At 37.3% G+C, this 14,775-nt stretch overlaps 1 protein-coding gene across 1 annotated transcript in view; it reads right to left on the bottom strand.

Moving 5' to 3' along the window:
- Positions 1-1,985: 1,985 nt before the first annotated feature.
- LOC144977841 (uncharacterized) overlaps positions 1,986-14,775 on the bottom strand; it is a 73,762-nt gene continuing 60,972 nt past the window's right edge. The window contains exons 7-9 of the mRNA XM_078923248.1: positions 14,215-14,365; positions 11,179-11,349; positions 1,986-2,542 (exon numbers count right to left, since the gene is read on the bottom strand). Coding sequence (XP_078779374.1) covers positions 2,413-2,542; positions 11,179-11,349; positions 14,215-14,365 — 452 coding nt within the window. The 3' untranslated portion in view covers positions 1,986-2,412. The remainder of the gene's footprint in view (positions 2,543-11,178; positions 11,350-14,214; positions 14,366-14,775) is intronic.

Genomic DNA, 14,775 nt, shown 5'->3' with positions numbered 1-14,775 from the left:
TTGCGTTCTTCACTTGTGTGTTGAGGTTTATATGAGAGGGGGGGGGGCGTCTGTGTATTCAAATGGTGTGTTGTATCCGCTTTCTGTGAGTGCTTCTTTGTAGGGGGTGGCTGCGACGTTGAATTGGTAAGAATTGGTAGGGATAGTATGAGAAAGCCCTTCGTTTCAAAAGAAGTTAAAGTCAATCAATGGGAAACATATTGACCAATGAGATTGCAATTTTAAAAATGGGACAGGTCAAGTCATTTGTTGCATTGTTTCCATTTTGAGTCAGATGACAGCTTGAAGAGGAGGGGATGGGGCTTAATTTGTAATGACATACATGAGATCATATCATTGAATCTTCTTCCATGAGCAGCAACCTCAAGTTATTTAGGACATGTCACTAGTTATCACAACCCCTTGTGGTCAATTGTCAGCTATTAAACTCCTCCCCTTTTTATTTGCGTTCACACACATTGTTTATTGTCTTAAAATACCCCCACCCTCCTTCCAATGAATACACGATAAAACGACCCTCTCTCTCTCCCTCTCTCTCTCTCTCTCTCTCTCTCTCTCTCTCTCTCTCTTTAAAACATGTCTCTCTCCATCCATCTCTCTCGCTCTCTGTTTATCACTGACTTTCTCTCTCTCTCTCTCTCTCCCTCTCTCTCTCTCTCTCTCTCTCTCTCTCTCTCTCTCTCTTTCTCTCTCTATCTATCTATCTCTATATCTCTCTCTATCTATCTATCTCTATCTCTCTCTCTCTCTCTCTCTCTCTCTCTCTCTCTCTCTCAAGTAAACAACGCGATAGGTGTGCTCTCAGTTCAGGGGAAGCATCCGTGGATGATATTTGCGTGACGTCATCGCAACGGGTCTATTATGTTTTGTTTATGTATTATATATGATTTGTAAACATTTGAGTGTATTCCTCTTCGTAGGGACCTGTGCTTGTGTCTGAATGAGACTTTTAGTTGATCTCAAACTAAGTTCACTGATAGTGTGCTCTTGGAATCTACATCTGTTCTATATTTGAGCCAATTCCTCTTTGTCTGCCTTATTCATGGATGCTTTAATTGTAATTCTAGAACTGTTTACTATCCCATTCTTCCTTTTTACTGGCGCTGATATGACCTTAATGTGTTGCAAGCGCCGTAAAACCCTTAAAAACAAAACAAAACAAACCAGTATTGAGGAAACATATAAAATGTGCATGTGTCTCCCTAACACTGGTTATTTAGTTCTTTCACTAAACAGACCGGTATATATTGGTACATGGTCACGTCAAAGTCAATGTTCCGTTGAGCATGTAAGGGAAGACATAAAGGACAAAAACACCAGCCTGCAGATTGAATGTGGTGTGGGATGGTGATACTAGAAACGATATTGATTATAATAATTGTAAAAATGATAACAATAATAATACTAATAATAATAATACTAATAACATTGTCATTAGTTCTAATCTTTTGTTTAAGGTGTTGAAGTTTATGTCGTTGTGCAATAGTATTTCCAGTTTCCCTGCATGGTACAGGTTGCATTTTCTAGCACCGCATCTGTAGGGGCTGCTTTGCTTGACTACCTCCCAGGTTATGGTTGGTGTTAGTGTTTATCTGTTCCCAATAGTGCGATAATGAGGACATTAAAACGATTGAGTGACCTTACTTATTTTTAATGCTCTATCCAACATTATCGAGCACTCTCGAACATACAAGTAAGCACCAACACCCATTTATTTGGAATCGTGTTGGATACAAATAATATGCTCGACAGGTAACAACGGAGCGAATTATTATTGTAATATTTACCATGATGTTGGAGTCAGTCTGACCCCAACATCGTGGTAAATATTACAATAATATATATATATATATATATATATATATATATATATATATATATATATATATATATATATATATATATATATAGTTTATGGTGAAAATTACAGTTCACTAAATGTGTCAATAACAACTGAAACATACAACACAGTGTATCACAAATAATATAGTTGGATTAGTTTTATTGAGTAAAAGTTAGCAAGGTTGAGAATTCACTTAACAATAAAACCCATCACTTTATATAAGCAGTAACAACATCAAAACATATTTTTACAGTGTGGAGAGTCTAGTTGCGTAATCGTAGGTCTTCGTAGAACGAATGCAGTTGGCTTCTACGCGGAATGGAGCATGACACTGCATTCGCAAAATCGGCAGATGTGCAAGCTAATTGTAAACGATTATACGTCTATCCGCCCCCGCTGTAACGCTTTGGATAAGACTCGTGGTTTTTGCTGTTGTTTTTCTCGTTGTTGTTGTTTTTTGTATTTTAAGTCTATGTTATTTTGTAGTCTTGCTAGTTTAATTTCCGATTCAATGTCGATGTTGTCGATAAGATGAGCTGCAAATGACAGGTTACATCATGTGTGTAGACTCAGCAGTAGTCACCGTTCATGAATTTCTGTAACTTTGTGTTTTTGGAGTCATAGGTATTGCATCCAGTGGAGTTGATTTTATTTTGAACATCAGCACAGTTCACATCTCCAATGAAGATATTAGAGCACCTGCGAAAGATATGATAAAATTAAGGATAATAATGATGCTTTCAATGATGATGATGATGATGGTGATGATGATGATGATGATGATGATGATGATGATGATGATGATGATGATGATGATGACGATGCAGATGATGATGATGATGATGATGATGATGATGATGATGATGATGATGTTGGTGGTGGTGATGGTAATAATAATTATAATACTAATAAATAATAATTTCAGAGAACTACACAACGTTCGGAACAGAACGAACATCATTAATGAAAATTTAAAAAAATGCGCCTTTACGAAGCGCTAGTGCTGCAAATCCTTATGTACAACTGTGGTATGTGGGGTCGGATGGTATTGAGTAAATGATAGGGATAAACTTTTAGAGTAAGTTTGTTGATTTTTAAAATGCAAATGTGCCATGTCCAAAAAAAAAAAAATAAAAAATAAAATAAAAATAAAAATAAAAACAATGCCAAAGGTATTGTGTATATCCCAACAACTCTAGATTTTGTGATGAAAAATAAATGCATCACAATTTTAATTCTTGTAACTAAGTTTTTTAATGACCTTTTATTTTTTTAAAAAAAATCATTTAGACGGGGAATGATGATTTTGTGCGAGTAAACGAATAATTGAGATTTCAGTATTAACCAATACATGTAATAACAATTATTTGATTTGTTTTCAATTGATAATAAATTTCCAAATTTCTGCACCATACGAAAATGTAACTTAATTTTGTGGCGGGTATGCCTGTCTGTCCTTTATAACAAATTGTATTCTGATTTTCATAGAACGGATGTAACGTTCGATGGTCTCTAAAAGAATGCTGTCTCATTTATTGGCCAACATCGCAAAAGGATCTTCAATAGTCTTCATTTTGTTCTCTCGAATTCTGCTCAGAACCATGTTATAATGAAGGAACGAAATTGACTCAGCTCGTCGCTATTGTTTTTAGCCCGCCTTTTTTATGCGTTGGCCTCACTAAATTGTATCAGACTATACGTGTTTAATGTTACACATAGTTTTGTGTCTTGTTTCGTTTTATCTAGCCGGGTGGATGTTATGAGTATTTTAACTAAGCGCATATCATCAAGGGGTGCTGGATTGGAGAAAGATCGGAAGACTTTGTGACCAAGGGGGGACCTGAAAATTATGTTTCTTTAATAATTACGACAGGTTGTTGCGAACCAGTAGTGTGCCAGATATCACTTATAGATACCAGAGGCGGAGTAGTAACAAATAACACACTAAGAATAAATGAAGAGGCATTAGATCTATGAGAATTTTCTCCGGCATTCAATATATATAGATGAACAAAAAATCAACACTAGTAACAACACCACAACGCATTTACTCTCACATTTTCTTTGATTTCTTGACTCACTCTAAGATTGATGTAGATAGTTTTGATCTCGGATTACACTTCATCTCATTACTTCATCTCATTGTCTCTCTCTTTCTCGCTCTTTCTCTCTCTCTCTCTCTCTCTCTCTCTCTCTCTCTCTCTCTCTCTCTCTCGATCACTGTCACTCTCCGTCCTTCTCTCTCTCTCTCTCTCTCTCTCTCTCTCTCTCTCTCTCTCTCTCTCTACTCCTTCCATTGCACACACACACGCACGCACACACACACACACACACACACACACACACACACAGAGATCTTTACCTATTATGTTTTAACCATAATGCCAATGTTACATCCCGAAGAAGGCGAAAGACCGAAACGTCATTTACTGTGTGTCATATCTTTTATAAGAAGTAAGTTTTACTCCCTTTATTTAACCATAAATCTTTTCTCTGTAGCAGAATGTTGTTGAAAATCTTCCCAGGTATGGAGTGTGATGCCAGAATAAATGTCGCAATCACTCATGTCCCCTTACCACGTTAATGTGATCATGTGTCCCTCTTTCCAATCGTTGGGTACGTCCTCTTGCTCCCAAACCTTTTCAAAAAGGGGCAAGAAGAGTACACTCTGCTGACGAATTCTACAGGGATTTTCCACTTTTCTTTTATTGATGGCACGAATAATCTCTTCCCTGTAGTCCTTTTCTGAGGCCGGACTTCAACATTTAGTCCGAGACTCGTTACTAGGATACATCATAGCGTCGACAAGATAGCAAAGGGAGCTTCGATTCGGAAGGAATATATGTCGGTTACGAATGACAAAAAGTGCCCTGTTGTTATTTTCACTGGCTTAAAAAAATTATTATATATGTGCAGATCGTGGAAAGTACACATTTTTGTGAGTAAAAACTTTTAAAAAATACTAGTAAAAAGCCCGCCATTTCGCGGGGAAAGAACTATTTTCATTCGATACTGTACTCACCATCATAGCCACTATAGCCTCTGACACAGCAACATACAGTTGTCCGTGTGTGAATACCGGTTGTGGTAAGAAAATCCCCACCTTGCTTAATGTCTGCCCCTGAGACTTGTTAATTGTCATTGCATATGACAATTTTACCGGAAACTGTCTTCTATTTAGAATAAATGGTAAGCCTGAATCCGTTGTTGTCGTCAGATTGATTCTAGGGATAAACACTATGTCGCCAGCTCTACTACCGGTAATTATCTTGGCTTCTAATACTTTTGAACCTAATTTAATTATTAACAAACGGGTGCCATTTAGGAGGCCTGATTTAGGATTTATATTTCTAAGCAGCATGACTGACGTGTTGGCTTTCAAATGTAATGCATGTGGAGGAAGTCCGGGAGGTGTAAGTTCGTTCAAGAATTCAATCGGGTATAAGTTGATGTCAGAGTCACTTTGAATGGAATCAGCACTGCGGTAAATTTGTTCAGTTGATGAGGTCAACCTGGACAGAACGGCTGCATTTATTTTGTCAACATTTTCATGGGTTGTAGTCAAAATTGCTCTCTCTGATAGATAACGTTCATCCGCAAAGTTCAGATTCAAATCATTGTATACAGCATTTATCAAGCATTCTGGGTCATTTTCAGGAAGACATAGCGCTGTAGGTAATTTAACAGAATACTTTCCTATTTCGCTGAAAACCGGCTCTGTACCATTTCCGATGCGGAGAAGCCAATTTGGAAAACAGTTAATGTCATCAGTAACCCTCATGTTCTTGTTCAGGTGAAAAATGGTGACAAAATTCCAAATAATTGACTTGTTAAGTGTGACACTTAATATATCGGCTTCACTTCCTTTGTTAACAACAGGTAGAATTTGCCGAAAATCCCCTCCAAGTACAACCACTTTGCCCCCAAAAGGTTTTGAACTGCCTGTTATGTCACAAAATGTCCTGCTCACACATTCAAACACACGCCTGTCCATCATAGGTGCTTCATCCCAAATTATGAGAGAACTACTCTTCAGTAACTTAGCTGTGTCTGATTGGCGACTGATGCTACAGGTGCTGTTATCCTTTATTGGAATTGGAATTTTGAACGTTGAATGTGCTGTTCTACCACCGTGCAATAATTCTGCAGCAATTCCAGATGATGCAACAGGTGTAGCTGAAAGTCCTCGACCTCTGATTTCTGCAAGCAGCGTGTTATATACATAGGTTTTTCCAGTTCCACCAGGGCCATCGATGAAGAAGACATTATTCACCCGGTCTTGTTCAGGTACGTCAATTGCTTCCAAAATGGCAGTAGATGCTAACTGTTGATCATGATTCATCTTCATTTTTCGACTGTGAGCAATTTGTCGTTGCTCATTTGGATCCCATACTTGACAGGCAGTTGCGTATGATTCTGTAGGCTCAGGCAGTTGATAATCTTTTAATAATTTATTGTGAATCATAAAAAGCCTGTTAACGTCTTCAAGTGTCTTACTAACACAAGCTTCAGCAGTCATACTTTCAACATGAGAATAATCTTCAGCTCGCTGGTCTTGAAAAGTATTCCATAAGGAAAAAGGATCTGTGGGGTTGCAAAAGATCAAAATCGTGACAAAAAGCTGTCGGAGTTGACTTGCTGAGGCAACAAATGCTGATTCTGCCATGCAGTTTATCCACTCATCATCGTCCTCCAATAAACCCATAGCAGACGCGGCCTGTCGAAAAGTATGGTGTAATGTTCCTACTTCTGATCTCTTTAGGTCTTCAAATGATTTTGCTCCCCGTACATGTTGCAGCAATAATCTAAGAAAGAAGCGCTCCCCTTCTGCTGGATGGGCGCAGTACATTCTACCGATTGCCAGGCGGTTTCTCTGTCTCTTCTTCCAAATGCACGTTCTACTATCCCACGTGTAATGTTCCGGCATATCAGTATACAGTAGGAGTATTAGCCTCACGGTTTATTGCATTCTCCTTAAACCATGCTGTTAGTGTGGTGTCTTTCGGTCTCCTTACAGCTTTTTCCGCATGCCCTTCTCTGTAAGTTACAGACTGCTGGTTTTCCAAGTGCAAAGCTAAACGTTGGACTGCCGGGTATCGGTGTTGCATGTCAAATTGGAATAATCTCCAGCAAGATTCACTTGCTGAAACATAACGTGCATCAACAAATCTCCTAATTTCATCATCTTGTTCCCCTTGGAATTCTACCATGACTCTATCATGTCCTTTGTACACATACTTATACATGTATTTCACCGCTTTTATGCTGTTGCACACCTCAAGATTGATATGTGCCATATATCTGCTGAGGAGATACGGGTTATATGGGACAACCCATCTATTGTCAAGGGCAATTCCTCTTATGAAGATTGATTTTCCATCATTACGTCTCTGATACAGGGGATAAGTGGATTCATTTGTATGTGTCGTCTCACTGAATGATTTTGGAAATCTCTTTGAACACTTGCCATCTTTCATGCATGGACTGTTGGGATTGGCCAGGCCACAGGGACCATGCATCATGTGTTTTGAAACTAAATTCTGTAATGTTTTGTTTTGTGGAATTTCTGCACACACCAACCTATCAATATCTTGAGTAGTTATGGGTTTGGCACTGCGATCAAGGATATTCAGGATGTGAGAATGTGACAGGCCTCTCTTTTGAAATTTAATGACCTTCACATATGCTAAGACTTTGCCAAAAAGTTCTTTTTTAATTATCTCTTCCATCAAAATCCCTAATTTCATTTTAAAGACCCTTGCGACTAAATCTGGTCGGTCTGCAGCTGTTTGTTGTGAATGCAGTTCATTTGTTATCTATGGCCAACATGGATCACAGGTCACAGTAAGGAATAAGTCTGGTTTACCATATCTGCGAACAATTGACATTGCATCTTGGTATAATTGGAGCATGTTTCTTGGACCCCCTGTGAATGAAGATGGTAAAACAATTTTGGTCCCTACTGTAGCTCCATGTGCGTCACCTCGATACACTGCATCCACCAGTCCTTGATACAATTCTGCTCGTAATGACTGTTGATTAAATCGAATGTATTGCAGGTGTTGCTCTTCAACTTTAGCATACTGATCAACACAATATTGTTGCAGGAGACGACCTCCGTGCAAGATTACATTAAAACTATCTCTCTCCATAAGTCGATAAGCATAAAATAATGATGACTGACCTGACCGGTTTGCTTTCTGTTGAATTTAATGTTGGGCACCCAACCTTCTTCTCCTTTTGGAAAGAAGAGCACATAATGCAACGGATCAAAGTGAGGATGTGTTTCACTGATACGCATAATTGACTGTTGGTTTGGATGGTCATCTGATTTGCGGTATAATACAATATCCCTCCAGTTACTACAGTTGATAGGGTTATTTGGGAGTAAAACAGCAACTTCTGAAGCAGTCGGTAAATTATATCTACGGGGATCTTTTGATGAATCTGCTCGCAGCACCATTCTAATATCCTTCCCTTGATCTCCAGCATCTTCAATAGCTGCAGCGGCATGCTTATATAATTCAACAAAGGGACTAACAGTAGCCATGATGGTAGCTATAGTTGTCAAAATATCAGTATTAACTCTTCTATTCCAAAAAGCCTATTTTGAATTTCGTGTTCAGTGTCATAAATGTAAAGTTGGGCAAATTTTGGTCTATCATTATCACTGTTGGGTTGAATATGACCTATTCTATGGTAGACGGTACCCCTAACTCGGAAACAGCATATCCCAGGAGGCAAGAAATCTTCGTGTACGCCCAAGGAGGCAAATGCAAACATAGAATTGTAAGCACGGATGTGTTCTCGAAAATGCTTAGAATTTGTGTCGTTACCCGTGTAAAGACTCTTTATATTATCCGGAAGGGGTTGTAAAGGTGCCAGTGATACTTCCCCGTTGGCACAGCATAGCGAGGTTGATTCACCGTGCCATAGTTTTGCTGAACAAAAACGACAAACTTTGTTCATGCGTCCTGTGTTGTGTGGTGAGATAAAAGGTATTGTAGTTGTATCCTGTTCTTGATCTGCAGCTGATGTAATTTCCACTGTTTGAGCTACATTTTGTTGAGGAGCAGTTTCTGTATTATTAGTATTAGTAGTAGAAGTAGCGGAAGTAATAGTCGTAGTAGTATTAGTAGATCTAGTTCTGGTTCGAGTTTGAAGTGGAGATAAGACATGAGTTTCTTCCTCTTGACCTGGAATGTGAACTACTTCTACGTCAATACTGTGTGATTCTTCAGCTTGGCGTACACATCGGCCTGAATCATTTTCTTGACTAGCTTGATTACGATTAGATGCATATTTTAATCGACGTGCTTGTCGTCGCTGCCATGCTTTATTCGGCATGATTTTGGTTTATCAGTCAGTAGATATCTATATCAATACGTCCCAAGTCTTTACCACGCTTTACTTGGGAGGCCTTCCGAAAGCCCCTACCAAGGGAAACAACTTTAATAATATATTCCCTCAACTAACCCAAAGAAAAAATTCAACCTAGTACCTTTAGTTAACCCCAATAGAAAAAAACCAACACCCTAGCACTTTAATAAGACTTATGACTAACCCTTATATGAAAAAAAAATCCTCCGATCTCGAGCTAACCCTAATAGAAAAAATGATGACAAATTGAATAAATAAACGCCTGACAAAAGATCAAAGGTGAAAATACAAATTTAAAGAATACTGGGGATGTAGGAGCTTTCGGAATGTCTCCCCTTTACTTAACTTATGGAAAAACAAACACCCTAGCACCTTTAATAACACTTATGACTAATCTCTCGAGCTAACCCTAATAGAAAAAAACAACTCTCGGACTGCTTTGCACTACCTTTCAATACTAAACAAATCACAATGGCGGCCGAAAATCAAAACAATGGTCAAATTAGGAAATTTTAAACTTTCACAAATCTATCAAGGTTTGTTCTAGAGTTTTTAAAATGCTTCTATATGACAAACTGAATAAATGAATGCCTGACAAAATATCAACGGTGAAAATACAAATTTAAAGAATACTGGGGATGTAGGAGCTTTCGGAATGTCTCCCCTTTACTTAACTTTTGGAAAAACAAACACCCTAGCACCTTTAATAACACTTATGACTAACCTCTCGAGCTAACCTAAAAAAAGAATCAAAATGGCGACTGAAATACCTTGATGTGATCAAGTGAATAATATCACTATGAATGCCACGATTTGCTGAAAAATGCCAACACACACACACATGTATACACCACACACATCACACACACAAACATACACACACACACACACACAAACATACACGCAATTAGAACAAAACTGATCACCGCTAAATCAACAACACAACGGAAGTAATAATAATACTTGATGTCATAAATAGATGACGCAAACTGACAACTTTTTACAGTGACGAAATTGGTTGATTTTGGGACTGTTTAGTGTCGTCGGTAAGTATTTTATGATATCTGTGTGACTCAACGAACATTAAAACTGACTTTAAATTATAAAAGGAAATCAAGTTATCTGTTTATCTATCTGTAAAAAGTACATTTCTAATTTTCAAATCTTTCAGTAGAGTTGTGCACCGTATCAATTTTTTTATTGACTCAAATAAGCACAATGTTCTCCACAATGCTATATTATTTAAAGAAAGGATTGAATTTAATCGGCTCGCGAGTTGCGAGTGAACGGAGATTCGAAATAGAAAGGTGTGCGTCAAAGAACAACAAAATAAAATAAAAAACGATTAGAATGTTTAGAGGAGACAAAAGTTATTCTGCTGGCATTGTAACTGACTGAAATAACGCGATTCACCAGAATACACTTTCTGTTTTGTTTGTTTGTTTGCTTGTTTTTGTTTTTTTTTGGTTCAATTTGTTTGAGTTTCAATGAAACTCACTGGCCTAAATATAGAATGGACAGTCGACCATGGACATCATCGTAGTCTATCAGTCGACAGTCAATTTCACGTGATTGGAAGCATCATGGCAAAAGTATGTTCAAATAGGAAACGAAATGAAATGTTCTCTATATCGGATGTGTTGCTCATTTCCTCTTTGAAAATCTTTTGCGTTGAAAGTATGAAGGCTGGCATCTTACCTGCCATCGTGTACAAGACAGTGTGATGTTACCAGCACAAAATAGGGGCCACCATCCTTACAACGCCCCCTTCTAGGCAAGAGATTAGAAAACGTTCATGAAATCCGATTTTTTAGTCTTTTGCTCTGCTTAGGCTTAAGACTAGCTAGTCATTTTCTTGACTAGTACAGAAATAAATCTATTCCGCGTACATAAAAAAACGGGCCCTGGTGTATGTGAGAGCAGATACATAGTTTCTATTTCTTTTTGTCACTCACGTATCGAAGAGTTCCATGATATTTTTTCCGTTTGTCGTGGTATCGTAGCAACGAATGAATATCGGGGATCGCATCATCCACAGACATCCGTCAAAAGCTTTTGTGGCTGTCGTCGTGTTTGCATTGGAGTAAGTGACAGTTGCGTTTTCGCACCAGGGGTTAGGATCTGGGCTGTTGAAGATTAACATTTTAAATGGATGTATTAACTTGTAATGAACAAAAGTGAATATAACAAAAGCTTTAAAAAAAGACAAGAAAAAAAAGAACGAAATACCAAACACGGAACGTTTCGGGATCATAACCTTTCTTAATCCAACAACAAAAACAATAAAAACATTAATGCATCACATAAAATCTAGACAGACAGCAGAGAATATTTGGCACGGCTGGCCGCAAAGCAGCTTAGTATCATTATGATATTATAATATTATTCATACAAAGCATTAAATAAAACTAAATGTTTTTTTGCCTTCCTGGGTAAATCAAATACTTGTGGGAAAGTTCACTCTCCACGGTATTAATTGTTTCTAAATATGTTGTTTATGATTATTAACTCTTCTTACCAACGTATTCTTTATTTCTCCCTCAGTGTCATTCCTACCCACCACAAAAATTGATTTTTTTAACGCTCAAACTTGAAAGTACTAAGTACATACCACCCTACTACATGACTTTGTCCAGCGTATCGAGCTTTGAAAAACAGTGTTAAGCTTTCATTAATATCACAAAGATTATCCTTCAGATTTTATGATGTACAAAAAAAATCTGAATTAGTAAAAGTTGGTTGTATCGTTACAAATGTGGCCATTTTCCTGTAGTTGGCTTGGAGAGGTTGAAGGCACTTTATTTTTACATATTTTATTTTTTAAAATTAGTTACTTTTTTATGACTGTCTGAGGATGACAACCCTTAGAACCCTCTAGAACTATGGTCATAGTTTGTGTCTTATTCATGCTGTTCCCAGACAGCGACATAAATAAATTAATGATATAAATACCTGTCTGGCACATTTTCATCGGTTCGCAATATACAATGTGCTAGATGATCAATGATCAGAATGGGGAATTGTATTGTTTTTGGGATTTGGAGATACATATTTATGTATTTTAACTCAAATTTAACAAATAAAGCGTAGAATTGAACATTTCTCACCCGTCGTTTAAAAACAGTATGATATCGGATTGAATCAGACGTGAAAATGTTGGAATAATAGGATTCAGTAGTCGTAAAGTCACTTCCTTCCTAATGACGCATGGTAACTTAGTAACACTGGCTCTAAACTATCGGAACAATGGCGGACGCCCGTATGAAATATTTCTCCGGCGAACATAAAAGCGTTTCCAGAGGAAAAAAAACCCCATAAATTTGATCATGTTTTGACTTTTACACATTCTGATCACAAGGCATACGAAAAGGGGACGAAAAGTTCTAGCTGGCATGAAGAATAAAAAGTAATGATTTTCTTTGTTTAGAACCAAGATGGCCGCCGTTGCCGGGCGCGTGACATCAGACTATTGAATCGTATTATTTTTGTTTGAGCCTTCTATAGAAATTACATTCATTCTCCTCGAAAAAAAAAATAAAAACCTAACCCAAGTATCCTAGTTTTTACATTTAATTATTTTTAAGCATCAATACCACTCCTATTTAGCATCCGGTTCACCTCGACATAAAATCGTATGGACACGACTGGTCACCTGTATCGATCTGAGTGTTACTTGAAGTCGACTCGGTTCTCGGTAATTTTTTTCGAGGGCGGAGAGAGTTGGTGAATGTGGCAGCCTTTAGTTGTGTTTAAGCTGAAGTAGTTTGATAATCTTCGCTTGAAGGTGTCTAAATCTGCTTTGTTCACAAAACAGAAGAGCGTTCCAGTCGTGGAGGACAGCCAACATGTCGAAAAGTCTCAAGGCTGAGATATGTTACGTCTTAAGTTTGAAAATTTCCTGCAAGTTGGGAATAATCTTAACGAATTGGTTATTTGAGCAATATTGACATATAATTAATTTTAAGACTGTTCTGGCTATTTGGGCAATGTGGAATATTCATCCAATGGGGGAGTGGTTCTGGTCAGTTCATTTTCCGTTCCAGTCATCACTAAAGATCCACTGAATAGAGACACTCTTAAAACCACAGAGCAACACTTATTTTTGATAGTGTGGATAACAGACCACATATGAAATACTTGAAACCATCATTAAAACCCCGAAACAAGGTGAAGAAAAATGCTATTCATCAGTTTAAAACGGATGGAGAATGATTTTTTTAAAAAAAGAATCATCCTTAACTTTGTTACAAATATCCGCATACCATTAGTTTGACTGGTTTTCACATTTTATTTATTTATTTATCTTTTTCATTATTCATTTATTCATTTAGTTATCTAATTATTTATTTTGGATTAATGATCAGTATTCGTATACCATTTGATTTCATGTTTGATGTCTTAAGTTTTCTCTTTTGTTTGTTTGCTTTATTCTTTTTTTCAATCTGTGTAATAATATTTCCAAATTAATCCTAGAACAATATTTCAGTCACATTGCCAAACAATGCTCCGGGTATTTTCGCCACATTTGCCAAATAATTGGTCCCTTATCATAATCCATGATATTTGTATGCTGTCGTCCAAAACCGGTATGATGTCGAGATGAACGTGTTGATGAAAATTCAAAATTAAGTTTAAGTATCAAAACTTGAATTTAAAAAAAAATGCTTTCATTAGAGAGAGAGAGAGAGAGAGAGAGAGAGAGAGAGAGAGAGAGAGAGAGAGAGAGAGAGAGAGAGAGTTTCGTTCAGTTTCCCTCCATAAAGTTTAATTTCCTCATCCTTATAATTCTTATTTAAATCCAATTTTCCTGATCTTTTTCGATCCCATAAAATACCATGAAAATGACGTGATGGGGTCCATTTGAAATAGGACAACAACATCAACAAAGATAACGACAATGACATCCATAACAACAACAACACCAACAACGACGATGACGACGATAACAAAAACAACTACAACAACATCAACAACAACTTGATATCCCTTACTTGTTTTGGGTAATGTTCCCCAAGAAAGCTCTGTATAACAGCTTAACTGTATTGGACGCATTGACAGGAGGAATATCGGACATCGCAATGGCATCCACTGAATCCTTGGGGATGAGAGCCAAACTAATGCCATTGTCGACGAAAAGTGGAACTGTTAACATGAGGACAGAAAGAAGATTCTGTTAATGTTTTAGGTTTTATAATACAATCGCTAGAAATTCCATTAAGTAAATAGCTCATCTCTCTCAAAGCTTCTAAGAACTCAGTTGGGCCCGTTTATTCTACGAAATATGCGTTTCAACAATAGATCCGGCTAGGGAAAAATTAGCAAACTAGTGGTAATGTAAAATTAACAAGGCAACCTTTTAGATCGATTGGAATGAAAAAGAAACCAACAAAAAACAAAACAAAAATAATACCACCCCCCCCCCCAAAAAAAAAACAAAAACAACAACAACAAAAAAAAACAAACAAATTTTATTTTTAAAAAACCCCAAAACAACCCAACTAATTCGTAAAATTCATTAATCAAAGCAGTTTACTCATATCTTAAAGCATGAG

This window comes from Berghia stephanieae, chromosome 8 (assembly GCF_034508935.2).
Source record: "Berghia stephanieae isolate SIO BIC M18660-M18661 chromosome 8, UCSD_Bste_1.3, whole genome shotgun sequence".
Taxonomy (NCBI): domain Eukaryota; kingdom Metazoa; phylum Mollusca; class Gastropoda; order Nudibranchia; family Aeolidiidae; genus Berghia; species Berghia stephanieae.
The sequence above is the reverse complement of the archived record's forward strand: the minus strand, read 5'-3'. Positions and strand labels throughout refer to the sequence as shown.